The sequence below is a fragment of the Centruroides sculpturatus genome, unplaced genomic scaffold (genome assembly GCF_000671375.1).
Source record: "Centruroides sculpturatus isolate CEXI.00-Female unplaced genomic scaffold, Cexi_2.0 scaffold204, whole genome shotgun sequence".
NCBI classification, from domain to species: domain Eukaryota; kingdom Metazoa; phylum Arthropoda; class Arachnida; order Scorpiones; family Buthidae; genus Centruroides; species Centruroides sculpturatus.
Genome location: NW_019384459.1, coordinates 342,710 through 360,719, shown reverse-complemented (window position 1 = coordinate 360,719; position 18,010 = coordinate 342,710). Strand labels below are relative to the sequence as shown.

Genomic DNA, 18,010 nt, shown 5'->3' with positions numbered 1-18,010 from the left:
TTTGTTTCATCATAATTTTACAATTTCTATGAAAAGTGGGCAAATTAATAATTAATCTGAACAATGAATTTAAAAACCAGCATGGTGGAAACACTAGTGCCAGGTGATCCCAGACATGTTTGATCAGTGACAAATTGGAACCAGGCAGGTCAGGGAGGTGTTGCAATGTGGTGGAGGCACATGACCTTGCTGTATGTGGTTGAGCATTGTCTTGCTGGAAAATGGTTTTTTCTAACCATATATTAAACATGATTATAATATCTATTATGTATCAGCATAGCAACTTTTGCCATAAAATGCAGCCTTAAAATCATTTGAAATAGCAAATTATTAATAATTGGAAAGTAATTACCTGCCATGAGAGTCAACACATGTGGCTGCAGGTTGTCACTAACATACCACTGGGTTGTCATGGTCCATTGGATCATTACTAGAGGTGACTGGTTGTTGCATGTGATGGCACCCCAGATCATCATTCCAGCTGTGGGGGCAGTGTGCCATCTCAAAGCATAGGCAGGATTGAAATGAATAGAGCCTCCAGACACAAATGCAACTATTGTCAGCAGTCAAACTGAATCTGGATTCATTGCTGTAGATGACCCAGTTCCATTCCTTTGTAGTCTAATCCCATCAGAACTAACACCACTCCAAACAGAGGAGACAGTGGGTAGTGTCAATGGCTGCTGTGATTCCAAATGTTTGTCACCCAGGCTCCTCAAAATGGTATGGATAGATATGGGGGCCTGTAATGATGGCACCACCTGTGTCTGAATGGCAGGCAATGATCGCAAGCCTGAGAGGACTGCTTGTCAGAGGACCCGCAGTCCTCTCAGGCTAGTGATCTGAGAGCATCCTGAGCCTGGGTGCCATGTGTGCAAGCTCTCTCATCCACCCCCTCACAGTATTGTTAGAACAGCATAGAAGCCAGACTATNTTTTTTTTTTTTTTCTTTCTCTTTTTTAATTTCTAAAAATAATAAGAATTTATTGACTTCAAATAACCATTAATGTAGAGATTCTGAATTGAAAGTGAAATCTAAATAAAAGTGTCTTAATAATCTTATTATAAAATTAAGAATTGAACTATTAAAATTTTATCATTTATTTTTTAATTTGAACTTTTATTTCTTTTAATTATATAACATAATTTGTTTTACTTATAATTTTAAAAATTTGTTACTATTTCTGGTAATAGAAAAATGAAAAGTTAAAAATTCACTTTCAATTATAAATTGAAAAATATCAAGTAATTTAAATAATTTTGTATTTTGTGTTGAAGGAATTTGTATTCATTTTTAATTTTGTTTTGTCCTATAATCTGGCCATAATAGACTAAATATATAACAAATATTGATTTGATGTCATATTTATTAAATCAATTTCATAAACATTCATTATAAAATTAATTTTTTAACATTATATGGCTTTGTAAGTTCTGTAATGCTTCCTATTTTTATTTATTGAGTTAATGAATTCTATTTCCATTTTGAGAATAAATATTTGTGATTAATCAGAAATTGTTGTTTTTATAAAACAAGTGCAATAATATGTACTTAAACTAAATGAAATTTTCAAAATTTAAACAAAGTTGGCTTATATTTCTAAGCATATTTTGAAAAGTTAGAACTAAAATTGTAGGACAAAACTTGTTTTGCAATTTTGATTTTAACTTTCAACATTTATCTGTTTAGTCATTAATATCTAAATTATTTTAAAATGTTTTTGCAATTATGAATTGAATACAATCTTCTAAATAAATATTTACTAAATCTATACTGAATATTTTATACTAAGTAAACTTAACATTATATAATCCATTCCATTTTGAATTTCAAGAAAATTTTAATAAACTTTTTATTATATATTTATTTAGGTTGATCCACATCCTACACATTCTAGTGATGCAAATGGAGACAGATGAACTGTAATAAAATGTTTAAAATGGTATTAAAAATTATTTTTCAAAGCAGAAATATCTGCTTTCTGGATGTAATAGTTCTCCATGTAATTGCTAAATATTGATATTTCTGGGCTTTAAAAGTCTTGATGTACAGAGTCCTAAAACGAGTGGAATAATGAGAAGTATTCGTCATTATAAGTCTTGAAGAATTTTTCATCAACACATTCATCTTCACTTTTAGACATTTATATTTTTAAGTATTTTAAATATTTCATAATATTTATCATTCATAATAAATAACCAGTCATAACTCAGGTTGATTTTGAAATATAATTTTGAACAAAATTACATATATAAAAGTGATTATTAACATAAAATGAAAGTAACAGAGTGAAAGTATTATAGACAATTTTATCATTTTTAATATTTCTACATAATTATTCTGTTTTCTTGTAACAATATATGCACAATAATTTCATATTATGTCTTTATTAACAAATTAATATTGAACAATTAATATCAATCCTCTTTTTAAAAAAAATTATGAATTAATAATCAGATTTTGCTAATTTTTTTTGTATGAATTTGCAATGTATTTAATTGTTTCAAAGATATTCATATGTATATGAATGAAATAATACATAATTTTTCTAATTGTAATTATAGTTATTACTTTAAGAGAGAATATGTTATTGGTCTGATAAATGTTTTATATTGTTATACTTTTAAGTATAAACAATTTGAAAAATTATAAATAAAATAATTTGTTTTAAGAACTATTGAAATTGATATCATATAGTACTTAATGCTAGAGGAAAAGAAAAAACAACTTTGAATTTTATTACAAATTCATTAATGATTTCCAGTTTTATATATTGAGGTATGCAGGAAGTAAATGTGAATATATATAATTTTTCTTATAAGAATTCATAAAATTATTATCCAAATATAAAGCATTAATTTAAAAGAATATATATGTATAAAGTTTTTTTATTTATCCATATAATATTAGTTAATTTTTGTATTATTATTTATTCTATAAAATCATTTGTTAAAATTAAATAATTTTTATTTAGTTTGATTTTTAAATATTTTTGATGTAATTGTTTGTTTGTTTTTTTTTTGCATTTATTTTTGAGAAAATGTTATTCAGTTTAAAATATAATATGATCTAGTTTATAAAACTACTTATAAATTTGAATTATTTAATAAAAAGAAATGCGTGTAAAATAAATATTTAGCTCAAAGCATATCAATTTAAATCAATAATAAATATTTTATGATATTAATATTCTGAAAATTTATGTTTATAAATATTATTTATTAGAATATATCTTTTAATAACTGAGAAATGGTTCCAAGCAACTTTTTTCTACAATAATGAGATGTGCAAATTTTAATGAGTATCATTCATATAGTCAATTCAAACAAGAATATTATTGTGTTGAGGGATATATTAAACAACAACATCATATCATCATCAATTTCAAATACAGTTTGTGTGTTTGGTGCAATCTAGAGCCAAGTTTTAAGTATTAAATTACATACTTCCATCAGTTGTTAAAAGAATTATCCCAAAACATAATCATATTTCTGATTTTGAAACTATAATCTATTATATCTATTTAAATTTCTTTAATGTTTTACTTAGACTACAAAAATTATGTACAATCAGTTAATATTTTACTGTAATTTTCATTTTCTTTATTGATTTTCAATTAATAATAATATAATCACGGCTTTAGAGTTAAATCTGTTGTAAATAAATATACAGTATATGTGTAATGTTACAATGTGAAATGTAATTCTGTATGTAAAAAAAAAGAAAACTGTATTGTAGAACATCTATGCAAATATACCTACCGGCACAAATCCACACTCCAATCATGTATTTTGATGCATTCTTTAAATTTCATTAAACATGCCAAAATTAATTGGCATTGGTATGTTTAATGAATGGTATATCCTTAAATGTGGATAAAATTCAGCTAAACAAAGTCAATATTCTCCATATTAAAAAATATATATATATATATATTTTGGCTAATTGTTATATAATATGAAAATACTGTTATGTAATGTGTAAAATTATTGTATATCTGCATATTCTCATTTATAAAGAAATGAAGAGAAAAAAAATATTTTATTGCTTTATCCTGATATAAAACAACAATTTAATATGTTGAAGTGATATTAAAATATGTAATTATAAGTTAAAGTGGTCATAAGTAAGTTGTTTCAGACAAGTTTTCTGAATGAATGGAATTAACTGTATTTGTTTAACTGTAAATAAACAGTGTGATATTGAATATTAAAAAAAAACAATGCTTTTTTATAGTGTGGTTTTATTTTATTCATCTGAAGTAGAAGAGTTTTTTTTTTAGAAATGCAATATTTAAATACATTTGTAAAAATTTTAAATATTTTTATATATATTTAAATCATTTGAAAATTAAAAATATTGAATTTAAAATATCAATAAATATTTGAAATTTTAATTATTTTACAATTAACTCCTGTAGATGTCGCTATAAAATTAAAATCAGACGCCATTTTGTTGTTGCTGCTGGAAAATCATTTTAATGATGGATATAAAAGATTCAATTAAACAATTATTTAAATTGCCCGAAGAAGTTAAAAAGTTTGAAGAATTGCAAGATTCGCTTAATAATAACATCGAACATCACGAAAAGATCTTAGAAAATATTGAGGTTTATTTTCTTTATTATTATTATTATTATTCAACGTGACTGAACTTTAAATACAATTTATTTGAATATTGCTTCATTAGGAGAAAGTTTGAGTTTAATTTTTAAAAATACTGTGGTTAATGTTACCTATGATGCCAAAATGGCCGAGCTTCCGACTGTTCGTGGTCCAGAGGGACTCCTCCCGAAGGGGAGCCGCCGAGTGCCAAACGTCGCTAGTTATTGATTCACGGTAGTTCTTGAACAAAATAAATAAATAAAAGGAAACGTCTATTAAAAATGTAGTTAATTTAACGGAAACGGAACGAACCTAACCGAAGCGCCGCCATTTTGGCACCATAGGTAACATTAACGGATACTGTATTTTCTTTATACTGTAAGTGCCGCTTATTGTGATCGCTTTTGGGCTAGGCTATATACTGATGATAATATGCGGCGAAACACGTTTTTGCAATTTTTATTTACTGCTTTTGTTATAACAGGTTCTCTCCCCACGAATGCATTGTCCGAGTTTTCTTCACGTATTTAATTTTTAAATAGGGGTCAGTTTCCAGAAAGACATCCCGGGAGGCACTGCTTTAGCAGATCGCCCATGTGTTACATTGCCATATTCATCAATCCACAGTATTGTACTTTAATTGAACAGGAATGAAGATTACAGCCCTCAACAATAGCAGACTGCGAGTCGAATATATAAGGGATGGATGACCGAGAGGTTAATGCATCGGCTTACCGTTCGGGAGAGCCAGGAATGTATTCGGACGGGTCGAAAAACCCCTGGAATTTTTCGGGATGGTTCGTCTCGTATATGTCGGGTATCAGTCCGCTTGTGTGTTTGGACGAATTCATGATGGACTTGACAAAAGAGCTCTCTGAGTGCCCGTAGGGAAGAAAGCATAAGAAGAAACTAAAAAAAAGAGGTAACCAAATGCCAGAAATCGAAATTTAAACTGCAGTATTGTACACAATATTAAGTGCAAGATTAAATCGAACGTTTGACGTATTAAGAGTAGGTTAAATATATGATTTAATTTGATTTACCGCTGCGCTAATGCTTTTATTGGAACAACATTATTACAATCGGGAGAATCCTGACCAAAATTTTTGGGCATGCTGAAAGTTATATTAAGAATAATAGGCCTATCTCTAGCATTAAACAATAGACAGAAACGTTATTTGGTGTGAATAAAAAAAGTATGGACTATTATAAAGCCCATTATATATTTATAACTACACGTGAAATATATTATAATGAAAAAGTATTAAAAATTTATGATGATAATTCAATTTTTGTGGGCCCTTGACACTGGAGGCCCAGGGCTTAAGCCCTATTAGTCCCTATGTAGATCCGTCCCTGTACACAATATATGTATGCTGACTGGGTACAGCAAGCTTTCGATACAATCTGGCCATGTTAAATGCTTCGAATAACGTTACAATAAATTATTATTGTCAAATTTGTTCTCATAATATATTGACAGTCAAAACTTTCTCTTAAGCATACGGGGCATGTTAAGCAAGCCCAGAGAATTCGCCCCTGATTACAATATCTGTTTTGTCAGTTGGCTGTTATTAAATTAACCGTCTAAGTAAATTTGAAATTTATCATTAGCAACAAAATGATAATTATAAACGAATTCCTGATTACAATAAGCAAAACTTGTAATGTTGTTTAATTTATGTTCTGGAACACGTTGTTTCTGATATTTGGTTCCTTCAAGAGAAACATAGACTCATGCATCCAATCGGAATAGCAAGTTACAATTCTCTTTGGGAGCGTTATTAAAGACAATTTCTCAACTTCGTTTTACAGCAATTGAAGACTTAAAGCAGTCCTTAATACTGTATCTGTTTTTAATTATTTCCAGTCGTCAACAAAGATGAATAATATCTAGAAGAATATGGAGAAAAAATTTGTGTGGAGAATAGAGGAGAGCTTACAGATACTGTAACCTTGGCTAGCATACATGGGAATTCTGTAATCACTCCGTACTAAATAATATATGAAATAGTAATTAAAATTTGATTTCAAACTCTGTGCATTTTGACGGAATCTTAAAATCAAAGTGTTTTAGACTAGATTATATAACAAAACGTAGATATTCTGAATGTACTGTATTAGTTACGAACACCAGACGGAATTTAAAACAGAAACTGCTGTCCGTAATACCGATTGTATTCCGTGCAGAATCACAGAACAATCTTATTAAACGTAGCCTACATATTAAAGATTTATTACGCAAAATTAATTTTTCATTATAGTAGGCCCGATGTTGTCGATAAAAACAGCGTAAATAATTCTTATTGCGAAAATATAATTAATTTAGCATTAAATTTGTAAATGTTAATGGATTTCTTTACAACGATACTCTGTAATCTCAAAGGCAAAAATATGTAAATTTAAATCGAAATCAACGGAAATTTTGTTATTTGAAGACTGGTTTCAACAGGAAGCGTTTTAATGCTTGCAATTTCCATTTAAAAATTAAACAGAAGTTACCATTATTAAGTAAAAGATAAAGGTTAAAAGATAATAGTGCCTTTTTTGTTAATGCTTAAAAAATCCGGCAAAATAATATGTTGGGAAATAAACAGTATTGCTTTGATTAAAACTTCATTCAACAGAAATTAGTTTACGTTTTGTTTGTATTAAAATAGACTTGAACAAGAAGTTCGTCGTCATATTGGAGATAAATAGTATGTATCTTCCTTTTACATATTTATATTATTAATTAATGTATAAAATTGAACACGTTGTGCGCTATTCCTTATCGATTTGAATGTAATTACAAAATACAATTTGTCAATATTATTGCAATATAAATAAGTTATTTACTTATTCTTAAGAATTTTGTTTTTCTTTTCGTGTAAATTCCGAGAAGTAATTTATTTTTCTAAAATAAGAACAAGAAAACAAACTAGGAACTGTCTAAATATTTCAGCTATTTAATTAAAACTTTCTAGAATATAATTAACTAAAAAAACAAAAATTTCTTTTACGTAAATATATCCTATTTATAGTGAAATTCCTATTTTCAATTGAGAAAAACAATTATATGAGATTTGGTACCACATGTACGAAGATATTGAGTAAACTTTTGAAATTATATTCTATTGAAATAACTTCTAGAATTAGTCCTGTAGGATCGCGTGATAATTATCATTATGTTAGAATCATATTACATTATTATATTATATGCTTACTAGCTGCAAAGGCCCGCTTCGCTGGGTTTTTATTTCTATGTAATATAGTTTTTTTTATATATAAAAGACTGTTTTTCTAAGTAATTTAGAATCTAGCTGCAAGGACTCGCTTCGCTGGGCAAAATGTAACGATAGTGAATATTAAGATAATTACATTATAGCCAATCTTACCCGTTTTCACAGAATGCAAGAATTAGGTCCCCCNTAATAGCAGAATTAAATTTAAAATATTGATTATTATTATGTTATGTTAAATCATTATAAATATAGGAAATCTTAATTTTCAATTATTTCATACTTCCCATCGTTTCATATGGCTTACTTTAACAATTTAAAAAATACTCTGATGTGCAAATTACACATCTGTATTGTATTTCTCATTGCATCAGTTGAAAACTAACTTATGGATTTAAGCCAATAATTTAAAGACATTAGCTAATTCTCTTACTTGTTAGATAATACTGCCAAATTTGTTGTTTTTCTTTTATGAAAATAATTAACAAAAACACTATTTAAAGAAATAAATAAGTTTTAAATTTTTGACATTTTATAAAATTGATTAAAAGTAAAGAAATTGGAGATGATAATTTTAATAATAATTTTTATTTTTTCATAGAAATGTAAGACAACAAAACAAGTTTTTAAAAAAAAAAATTATTATTTTAATTATAATTTGTTTGTAATATTGATTATTTCAATTGAACAATTTATGTTAGAAAATACTTATCTATTAACCATAATTTTTTCTTCTGTTTCTAAAAAGAAAAATTATAATAATGACATTTTTCAATAAAACTATCTCAGCAAAATAAAGGTGTAGTGTGATAAGTTAATTATTTCCTGAGCATGTTCTGTTTAATAATGACATAGTTCTATTACATCAGTTAACATCTGATTTATAAATGAATTAGAAATACATCATCTTCCAAATAAATGCTACCTTTTTAAATTACTATAATTATGTTAATTATTATCTAAGAAGTAGACAATGTATCCCAATACAGTAATCATCTGAATTTTGTTTCCTGCAGCTCACAAAGTTAGAATCATTCATCATTGGGCAACATGAGTACTCTGCAGAATCTGTAGAATTGTGGCTGCTATGGAAGGAGTGACAATGGATATGCTTTAACAAGCATATGAAGAATTTGAATATCAGTTGGATATATGCTGTATGACACAAGGTGCACACATTGAGAAACTGTAATGCACAAATGTGAAACTTTGACAGTTTTTCAATGATTTAATGTACAGTACATTACAACAGTTCTCAGATAATAAAATTATTGTAATAATAATTGGAAATAATTTAAATTTGTAGCATTTTTTTTGGAAGACCCTGTATATTTAAGAATATATAGGAAATCATTATTAATGAATACTCTAACCTTACAATGTTTTTGAAAATAATCCTATATATTTTGTGTATTTATTTATGAAGTTATATGAACAATCTAAATAATTATTAATTTATTTTTAGCTCCTCCAACATATGCAGAATGTGTGGAAGGTTCAGTAGACATTACAGAAGATGATGATGGAGATATTATTGGTGATACCAGATTTACACCAATGTATGCCTATGTACATGACTATAATTATCAGCCACCTCCAGCATATTCAGAGGTAATTTTTTAATTTATCAAATACTCCAAATTTTTAGCACCTTTCTATAAAAAAAATTGTATAAATAATTTTGTTTAAAATTTCCTTAATTGTTGTGTATATAATCATAATCTAAACTTTATTTCTAATTTGTAATTATTCATTGTCAACTATTGTTACATGTAAAATAATTTAATAATCTAACTAGAGTTGCTATAGAAATTAGTCTGTTAATGAGTGTTGTAACTTGAGTTTTAAGCTTGTAGTATGCAAACAATTGCTATGCATTCCCAAAAATAATAATAAACATTAACCTCAAATGATAGTATTTTTTAATTTACTTTACAATGCATTTATTGAGATACTATGAAATTCATGTTTTCATATTGAAAATATAAGTATCAAAATATGAAATTAATTATTTTTCTTTAAAAATTTTGCATTTTGTATTTTTAATGTCCAGGAAAACATTTCAATTACCCTACCATTGTTTCAAAGCTGCTGTTAATGTTCTAACTCTTTAAAATTTTAATAAGTAAATTACTAATTAATTAATATTAAAAAAATTAAATTCATTTAACTGTAAAAATATGGCATAAAACCACAAAAAAATCCTTACAGTCCACAGAAACTTTTTGAGTATAAACATTTTTAACTATTTTAAATGGAATCATGAGATTGGAAACTATGTTGACAGGAATGGAGATGATACTTGAAAGGGGGATGCACATGTTCTAACAAAAGTCCTGAGGATTGTAATGTTTTTTATGGTTTGTGAATCAATTAAATTTTAAAAATATAGCATTATATATAATGTTCATTTCTATATAAATAAAAATCTTTAAATAACAAATTTTAATGTATTGTACTGTACATCATTAAAATTATAAAAATTACATATAATCTAACAATTATATAAAATTTTTGGTAATTAAACAAATTGGTAAAAAGAGATTTTAGAATTTAATTATTATAATATCTGAAAGCATTAATGAAAAAACTAGATAACTTTTTAGTTAAAAAAATATTTTAGTAATTATTTTTTTCATACAGTAGCATTTTATGTTTACATGCATTTGTTTATTTATGATTTTTCATAATGTTATGTGATCTGTTTAATGACTAAAAATAAAATTAATTCCAAAATTTCCTTAAACATTATTTAAAAAATACATGTTTTAAGACATTTCCAATACAACATTTCCAATAGTTTATATCTAAGACTGAATGAAACAGTCTTAGATATAAACTATTGGAAATGTTGTATATGAAAAAGATTGATATAATTCTGGATATTTTCTATTTTTTTACTGCTAAATCATTCACAGAGATGTCAAATCAAATATATAATATTTATATGTATTTGATGATTAGAGAGGTAATTGTTTGTATTTGATGAATAATTCAAATTCTTTCTATTTTTTTTTTTTTTCTTTCTCTTTTTTAATTTCTAAAAATAATAAGAATTTATTGACTTCAAATAACCATTAATGTAGAGATTCTGAATTGAAAGTGAAATCTAAATAAAAGTGTCTTAATAATCTTATTATAAAATTAAGAATTGAACTATTAAAATTTTATCATTTATTTTTTAATTTGAACTTTTATTTCTTTTAATTATATAACATAATTTGTTTTACTTATAATTTTAAAAATTTGTTACTATTTCTGGTAATAGAAAAATGAAAAGTTAAAAATTCACTTTCAATTATAAATTGAAAAATATCAAGTAATTTAAATAATTTTGTATTTTGTGTTGAAGGAATTTGTATTCATTTTTAATTTTGTTTTGTCCTATAATCTGGCCATAATAGACTAAATATATAACAAATATTGATTTGATGTCATATTTATTAAATCAATTTCATAAACATTCATTATAAAATTAATTTTTTAACATTATATGGCTTTGTAAGTTCTGTAATGCTTCCTATTTTTATTTATTGAGTTAATGAATTCTATTTCCATTTTGAGAATAAATATTTGTGATTAATCAGAAATTGTTGTTTTTATAAAACAAGTGCAATAATATGTACTTAAACTAAATGAAATTTTCAAAATTTAAACAAAGTTGGCTTATATTTCTAAGCATATTTTGAAAAGTTAGAACTAAAATTGTAGGACAAAACTTGTTTTGCAATTTTGATTTTAACTTTCAACATTTATCTGTTTAGTCATTAATATCTAAATTATTTTAAAATGTTTTTGCAATTATGAATTGAATACAATCTTCTAAATAAATATTTACTAAATCTATACTGAATATTTTATACTAAGTAAACTTAACATTATATAATCCATTCCATTTTGAATTTCAAGAAAATTTTAATAAACTTTTTATTATATATTTATTTAGGTTGATCCACATCCTACACATTCTAGTGATGCAAATGGAGACAGATGAACTGTAATAAAATGTTTAAAATGGTATTAAAAATTATTTTTCAAAGCAGAAATATCTGCTTTCTGGATGTAATAGTTCTCCATGTAATTGCTAAATATTGATATTTCTGGGCTTTAAAAGTCTTGATGTACAGAGTCCTAAAACGAGTGGAATAATGAGAAGTATTCGTCATTATAAGTCTTGAAGAATTTTTCATCAACACATTCATCTTCACTTTTAGACATTTATATTTTTAAGTATTTTAAATATTTCATAATATTTATCATTCATAATAAATAACCAGTCATAACTCAGGTTGATTTTGAAATATAATTTTGAACAAAATTACATATATAAAAGTGATTATTAACATAAAATGAAAGTAACAGAGTGAAAGTATTATAGACAATTTTATCATTTTTAATATTTCTACATAATTATTCTGTTTTCTTGTAACAATATATGCACAATAATTTCATATTATGTCTTTATTAACAAATTAATATTGAACAATTAATATCAATCCTCTTTTTAAAAAAAATTATGAATTAATAATCAGATTTTGCTAATTTTTTTTGTATGAATTTGCAATGTATTTAATTGTTTCAAAGATATTCATATGTATATGAATGAAATAATACATAATTTTTCTAATTGTAATTATAGTTATTACTTTAAGAGAGAATATGTTATTGGTCTGATAAATGTTTTATATTGTTATACTTTTAAGTATAAACAATTTGAAAAATTATAAATAAAATAATTTGTTTTAAGAACTATTGAAATTGATATCATATAGTACTTAATGCTAGAGGAAAAGAAAAAACAACTTTGAATTTTATTACAAATTCATTAATGATTTCCAGTTTTATATATTGAGGTATGCAGGAAGTAAATGTGAATATATATAATTTTTCTTATAAGAATTCATAAAATTATTATCCAAATATAAAGCATTAATTTAAAAGAATATATATGTATAAAGTTTTTTTATTTATCCATATAATATTAGTTAATTTTTGTATTATTATTTATTCTATAAAATCATTTGTTAAAATTAAATAATTTTTATTTAGTTTGATTTTTAAATATTTTTGATGTAATTGTTTGTTTGTTTTTTTTTTGCATTTATTTTTGAGAAAATGTTATTCAGTTTAAAATATAATATGATCTAGTTTATAAAACTACTTATAAATTTGAATTATTTAATAAAAAGAAATGCGTGTAAAATAAATATTTAGCTCAAAGCATATCAATTTAAATCAATAATAAATATTTTATGATATTAATATTCTGAAAATTTATGTTTATAAATATTATTTATTAGAATATATCTTTTAATAACTGAGAAATGGTTCCAAGCAACTTTTTTCTACAATAATGAGATGTGCAAATTTTAATGAGTATCATTCATATAGTCAATTCAAACAAGAATATTATTGTGTTGAGGGATATATTAAACAACAACATCATATCATCATCAATTTCAAATACAGTTTGTGTGTTTGGTGCAATCTAGAGCCAAGTTTTAAGTATTAAATTACATACTTCCATCAGTTGTTAAAAGAATTATCCCAAAACATAATCATATTTCTGATTTTGAAACTATAATCTATTATATCTATTTAAATTTCTTTAATGTTTTACTTAGACTACAAAAATTATGTACAATCAGTTAATATTTTACTGTAATTTTCATTTTCTTTATTGATTTTCAATTAATAATAATATAATCACGGCTTTAGAGTTAAATCTGTTGTAAATAAATATACAGTATATGTGTAATGTTACAATGTGAAATGTAATTCTGTATGTAAAAAAAAAGAAAACTGTATTGTAGAACATCTATGCAAATATACCTACCGGCACAAATCCACACTCCAATCATGTATTTTGATGCATTCTTTAAATTTCATTAAACATGCCAAAATTAATTGGCATTGGTATGTTTAATGAATGGTATATCCTTAAATGTGGATAAAATTCAGCTAAACAAAGTCAATATTCTCCATATTAAAAAATATATATATATATATATTTTGGCTAATTGTTATATAATATGAAAATACTGTTATGTAATGTGTAAAATTATTGTATATCTGCATATTCTCATTTATAAAGAAATGAAGAGAAAAAAAATATTTTATTGCTTTATCCTGATATAAAACAACAATTTAATATGTTGAAGTGATATTAAAATATGTAATTATAAGTTAAAGTGGTCATAAGTAAGTTGTTTCAGACAAGTTTTCTGAATGAATGGAATTAACTGTATTTGTTTAACTGTAAATAAACAGTGTGATATTGAATATTAAAAAAAAACAATGCTTTTTTATAGTGTGGTTTTATTTTATTCATCTGAAGTAGAAGAGTTTTTTTTTTAGAAATGCAATATTTAAATACATTTGTAAAAATTTTAAATATTTTTATATATATTTAAATCATTTGAAAATTAAAAATATTGAATTTAAAATATCAATAAATATTTGAAATTTTAATTATTTTACAATTAACTCCTGTAGATGTCGCTATAAAATTAAAATCAGACGCCATTTTGTTGTTGCTGCTGGAAAATCATTTTAATGATGGATATAAAAGATTCAATTAAACAATTATTTAAATTGCCCGAAGAAGTTAAAAAGTTTGAAGAATTGCAAGATTCGCTTAATAATAACATCGAACATCACGAAAAGATCTTAGAAAATATTGAGGTTTATTTTCTTTATTATTATTATTATTATTCAACGTGACTGAACTTTAAATACAATTTATTTGAATATTGCTTCATTAGGAGAAAGTTTGAGTTTAATTTTTAAAAATACTGTGGTTAATGTTACCTATGATGCCAAAATGGCCGAGCTTCCGACTGTTCGTGGTCCAGACGGACTCTTCCCGAAGGGGAGCCGCCGAGTGCCAAACGTCGCTAGTTATTGATTCACGGTAGTTCTTGAACAAAATAAATAAATAAAAGGAAACGTCTATTAAAAATGTAGTTAATTTAACGGAAACGGAACGAACCTAACCGAAGCGCCGCCATTTTGGCACCATAGGTAACATTAACGGATACTGTATTTTCTTTATACTGTAAGTGCCGCTTATTGTGATCGCTTTTGGGCTAGGCTATATACTGATGATAATATGCGGCGAAACACGTTTTTGCAATTTTTATTTACTGCTTTTGTTATAACAGGTTCTCTCCCCACGAATGCATTGTCCGAGTTTTCTTCACGTATTTAATTTTTAAATAGGGGTCAGTTTCCAGAAAGACATCCCGGGAGGCACTGCTTTAGCAGATCGCCCATGTGTTACATTGCCATATTCATCAATCCACAGTATTGTACTTTAATTGAACAGGAATGAAGATTACAGCCCTCAACAATAGCAGACTGCGAGTCGAATATATAAGGGATGGATGACCGAGAGGTTAATGCATCGGCTTACCGTTCGGGAGAGCCAGGAATGTATTCGGACGGGTCGAAAAACCCCTGGAATTTTTCGGGATGGTTCGTCTCGTATATGTCGGGTATCAGTCCGCTTGTGTGTTTGGACGAATTCATGATGGACTTGACAAAAGAGCTCTCTGAGTGCCCGTAGGGAAGAAAGCATAAGAAGAAACTAAAAAAAAGAGGTAACCAAATGCCAGAAATCGAAATTTAAACTGCAGTATTGTACACAATATTAAGTGCAAGATTAAATCGAACGTTTGACGTATTAAGAGTAGGTTAAATATATGATTTAATTTGATTTACCGCTGCGCTAATGCTTTTATTGGAACAACATTATTACAATCGGGAGAATCCTGACCAAAATTTTTGGGCATGCTGAAAGTTATATTAAGAATAATAGGCCTATCTCTAGCATTAAACAATAGACAGAAACGTTATTTGGTGTGAATAAAAAAAGTATGGACTATTATAAAGCCCATTATATATTTATAACTACACGTGAAATATATTATAATGAAAAAGTATTAAAAATTTATGATGATAATTCAATTTTTGTGGGCCCTTGACACTGGAGGCCCAGGGCTTAAGCCCTATTAGTCCCTATGTAGATCCGTCCCTGTACACAATATATGTATGCTGACTGGGTACAGCAAGCTTTCGATACAATCTGGCCATGTTAAATGCTTCGAATAACGTTACAATAAATTATTATTGTCAAATTTGTTCTCATAATATATTGACAGTCAAAACTTTCTCTTAAGCATACGGGGCATGTTAAGCAAGCCCAGAGAATTCGCCCCTGATTACAATATCTGTTTTGTCAGTTGGCTGTTATTAAATTAACCGTCTAAGTAAATTTGAAATTTATCATTAGCAACAAAATGATAATTATAAACGAATTCCTGATTACAATAAGCAAAACTTGTAATGTTGTTTAATTTATGTTCTGGAACACGTTGTTTCTGATATTTGGTTCCTTCAAGAGAAACATAGACTCATGCATCCAATCGGAATAGCAAGTTACAATTCTCTTTGGGAGCGTTATTAAAGACAATTTCTCAACTTCGTTTTACAGCAATTGAAGACTTAAAGCAGTCCTTAATACTGTATCTGTTTTTAATTATTTCCAGTCGTCAACAAAGATGAATAATATCTAGAAGAATATGGAGAAAAAATTTGTGTGGAGAATAGAGGAGAGCTTACAGATACTGTAACCTTGGCTAGCATACATGGGAATTCTGTAATCACTCCGTACTAAATAATATATGAAATAGTAATTAAAATTTGATTTCAAACTCTGTGCATTTTGACGGAATCTTAAAATCAAAGTGTTTTAGACTAGATTATATAACAAAACGTAGATATTCTGAATGTACTGTATTAGTTACGAACACCAGACGGAATTTAAAACAGAAACTGCTGTCCGTAATACCGATTGTATTCCGTGCAGAATCACAGAACAATCTTATTAAACGTAGCCTACATATTAAAGATTTATTACGCAAAATTAATTTTTCATTATAGTAGGCCCGATGTTGTCGATAAAAACAGCGTAAATAATTCTTATTGCGAAAATATAATTAATTTAGCATTAAATTTGTAAATGTTAATGGATTTCTTTACAACGATACTCTGTAATCTCAAAGGCAAAAATATGTAAATTTAAATCGAAATCAACGGAAATTTTGTTATTTGAAGACTGGTTTCAACAGGAAGCGTTTTAATGCTTGCAATTTCCATTTAAAAATTAAACAGAAGTTACCATTATTAAGTAAAAGATAAAGGTTAAAAGATAATAGTGCCTTTTTTGTTAATGCTTAAAAAATCCGGCAAAATAATATGTTGGGAAATAAACAGTATTGCTTTGATTAAAACTTCATTCAACAGAAATTAGTTTACGTTTTGTTTGTATTAAAATAGACTTGAACAAGAAGTTCGTCGTCATATTGGAGATAAATAGTATGTATCTTCCTTTTACATATTTATATTATTAATTAATGTATAAAATTGAACACGTTGTGCGCTATTCCTTATCGATTTGAATGTAATTACAAAATACAATTTGTCAATATTATTGCAATATAAATAAGTTATTTACTTATTCTTAAGAATTTTGTTTTTCTTTTCGTGTAAATTCCGAGAAGTAATTTATTTTTCTAAAATAAGAACAAGAAAACAAACTAGGAACTGTCTAAATATTTCAGCTATTTAATTAAAACTTTCTAGAATATAATTAACTAAAAAAACAAAAATTTCTTTTACGTAAATATATCCTATTTATAGTGAAATTCCTATTTTCAATTGAGAAAAACAATTATATGAGATTTGGTACCACATGTACGAAGATATTGAGTAAACTTTTGAAATTATATTCTATTGAAATAACTTCTAGAATTAGTCCTGTAGGATCGCGTGATAATTATCATTATGTTAGAATCATATTACATTATTATATTATATGCTTACTAGCTGCAAAGGCCCGCTTCGCTGGGTTTTTATTTCTATGTAATATAGTTTTTTTTATATATAAAAGACTGTTTTTCTAAGTAATTTAGAATCTAGCTGCAAGGACTCGCTTCGCTGGGCAAAATGTAACGATAGTGAATATTAAGATAATTACATTATAGCCAATCTTACCCGTTTTCACAGAATGCAAGAATTAGGTCCCCCGTTTCCAGACTAATTAGAGAATTTTTACGTCCAGTCAAACGAACTATTTTCAATTTGATCAATTTTCTGGAACGTTTACAATCGTTCTATAATCG

The 18,010-nt window shown here is 26.3% G+C and overlaps 1 protein-coding gene across 1 annotated transcript in view; it reads left to right on the top strand.

Annotated features, from left to right (window-relative positions):
• Window positions 1-11,929, top strand: part of LOC111620769 (arrestin domain-containing protein 2-like) — an 85,368-nt gene extending 73,439 nt beyond the window's left edge. Inside the window, exons 7-8 of the mRNA XM_023362769.1 lie at window positions 9,271-9,437; window positions 11,773-11,929. Of these exons, the coding sequence (XP_023218537.1) occupies window positions 9,271-9,437; window positions 11,773-11,820 (215 nt within the window). The 3' untranslated portion in view covers window positions 11,821-11,929. The remainder of the gene's footprint in view (window positions 1-9,270; window positions 9,438-11,772) is intronic.
• Window positions 11,930-18,010: the final 6,081 nt, after the last annotated feature.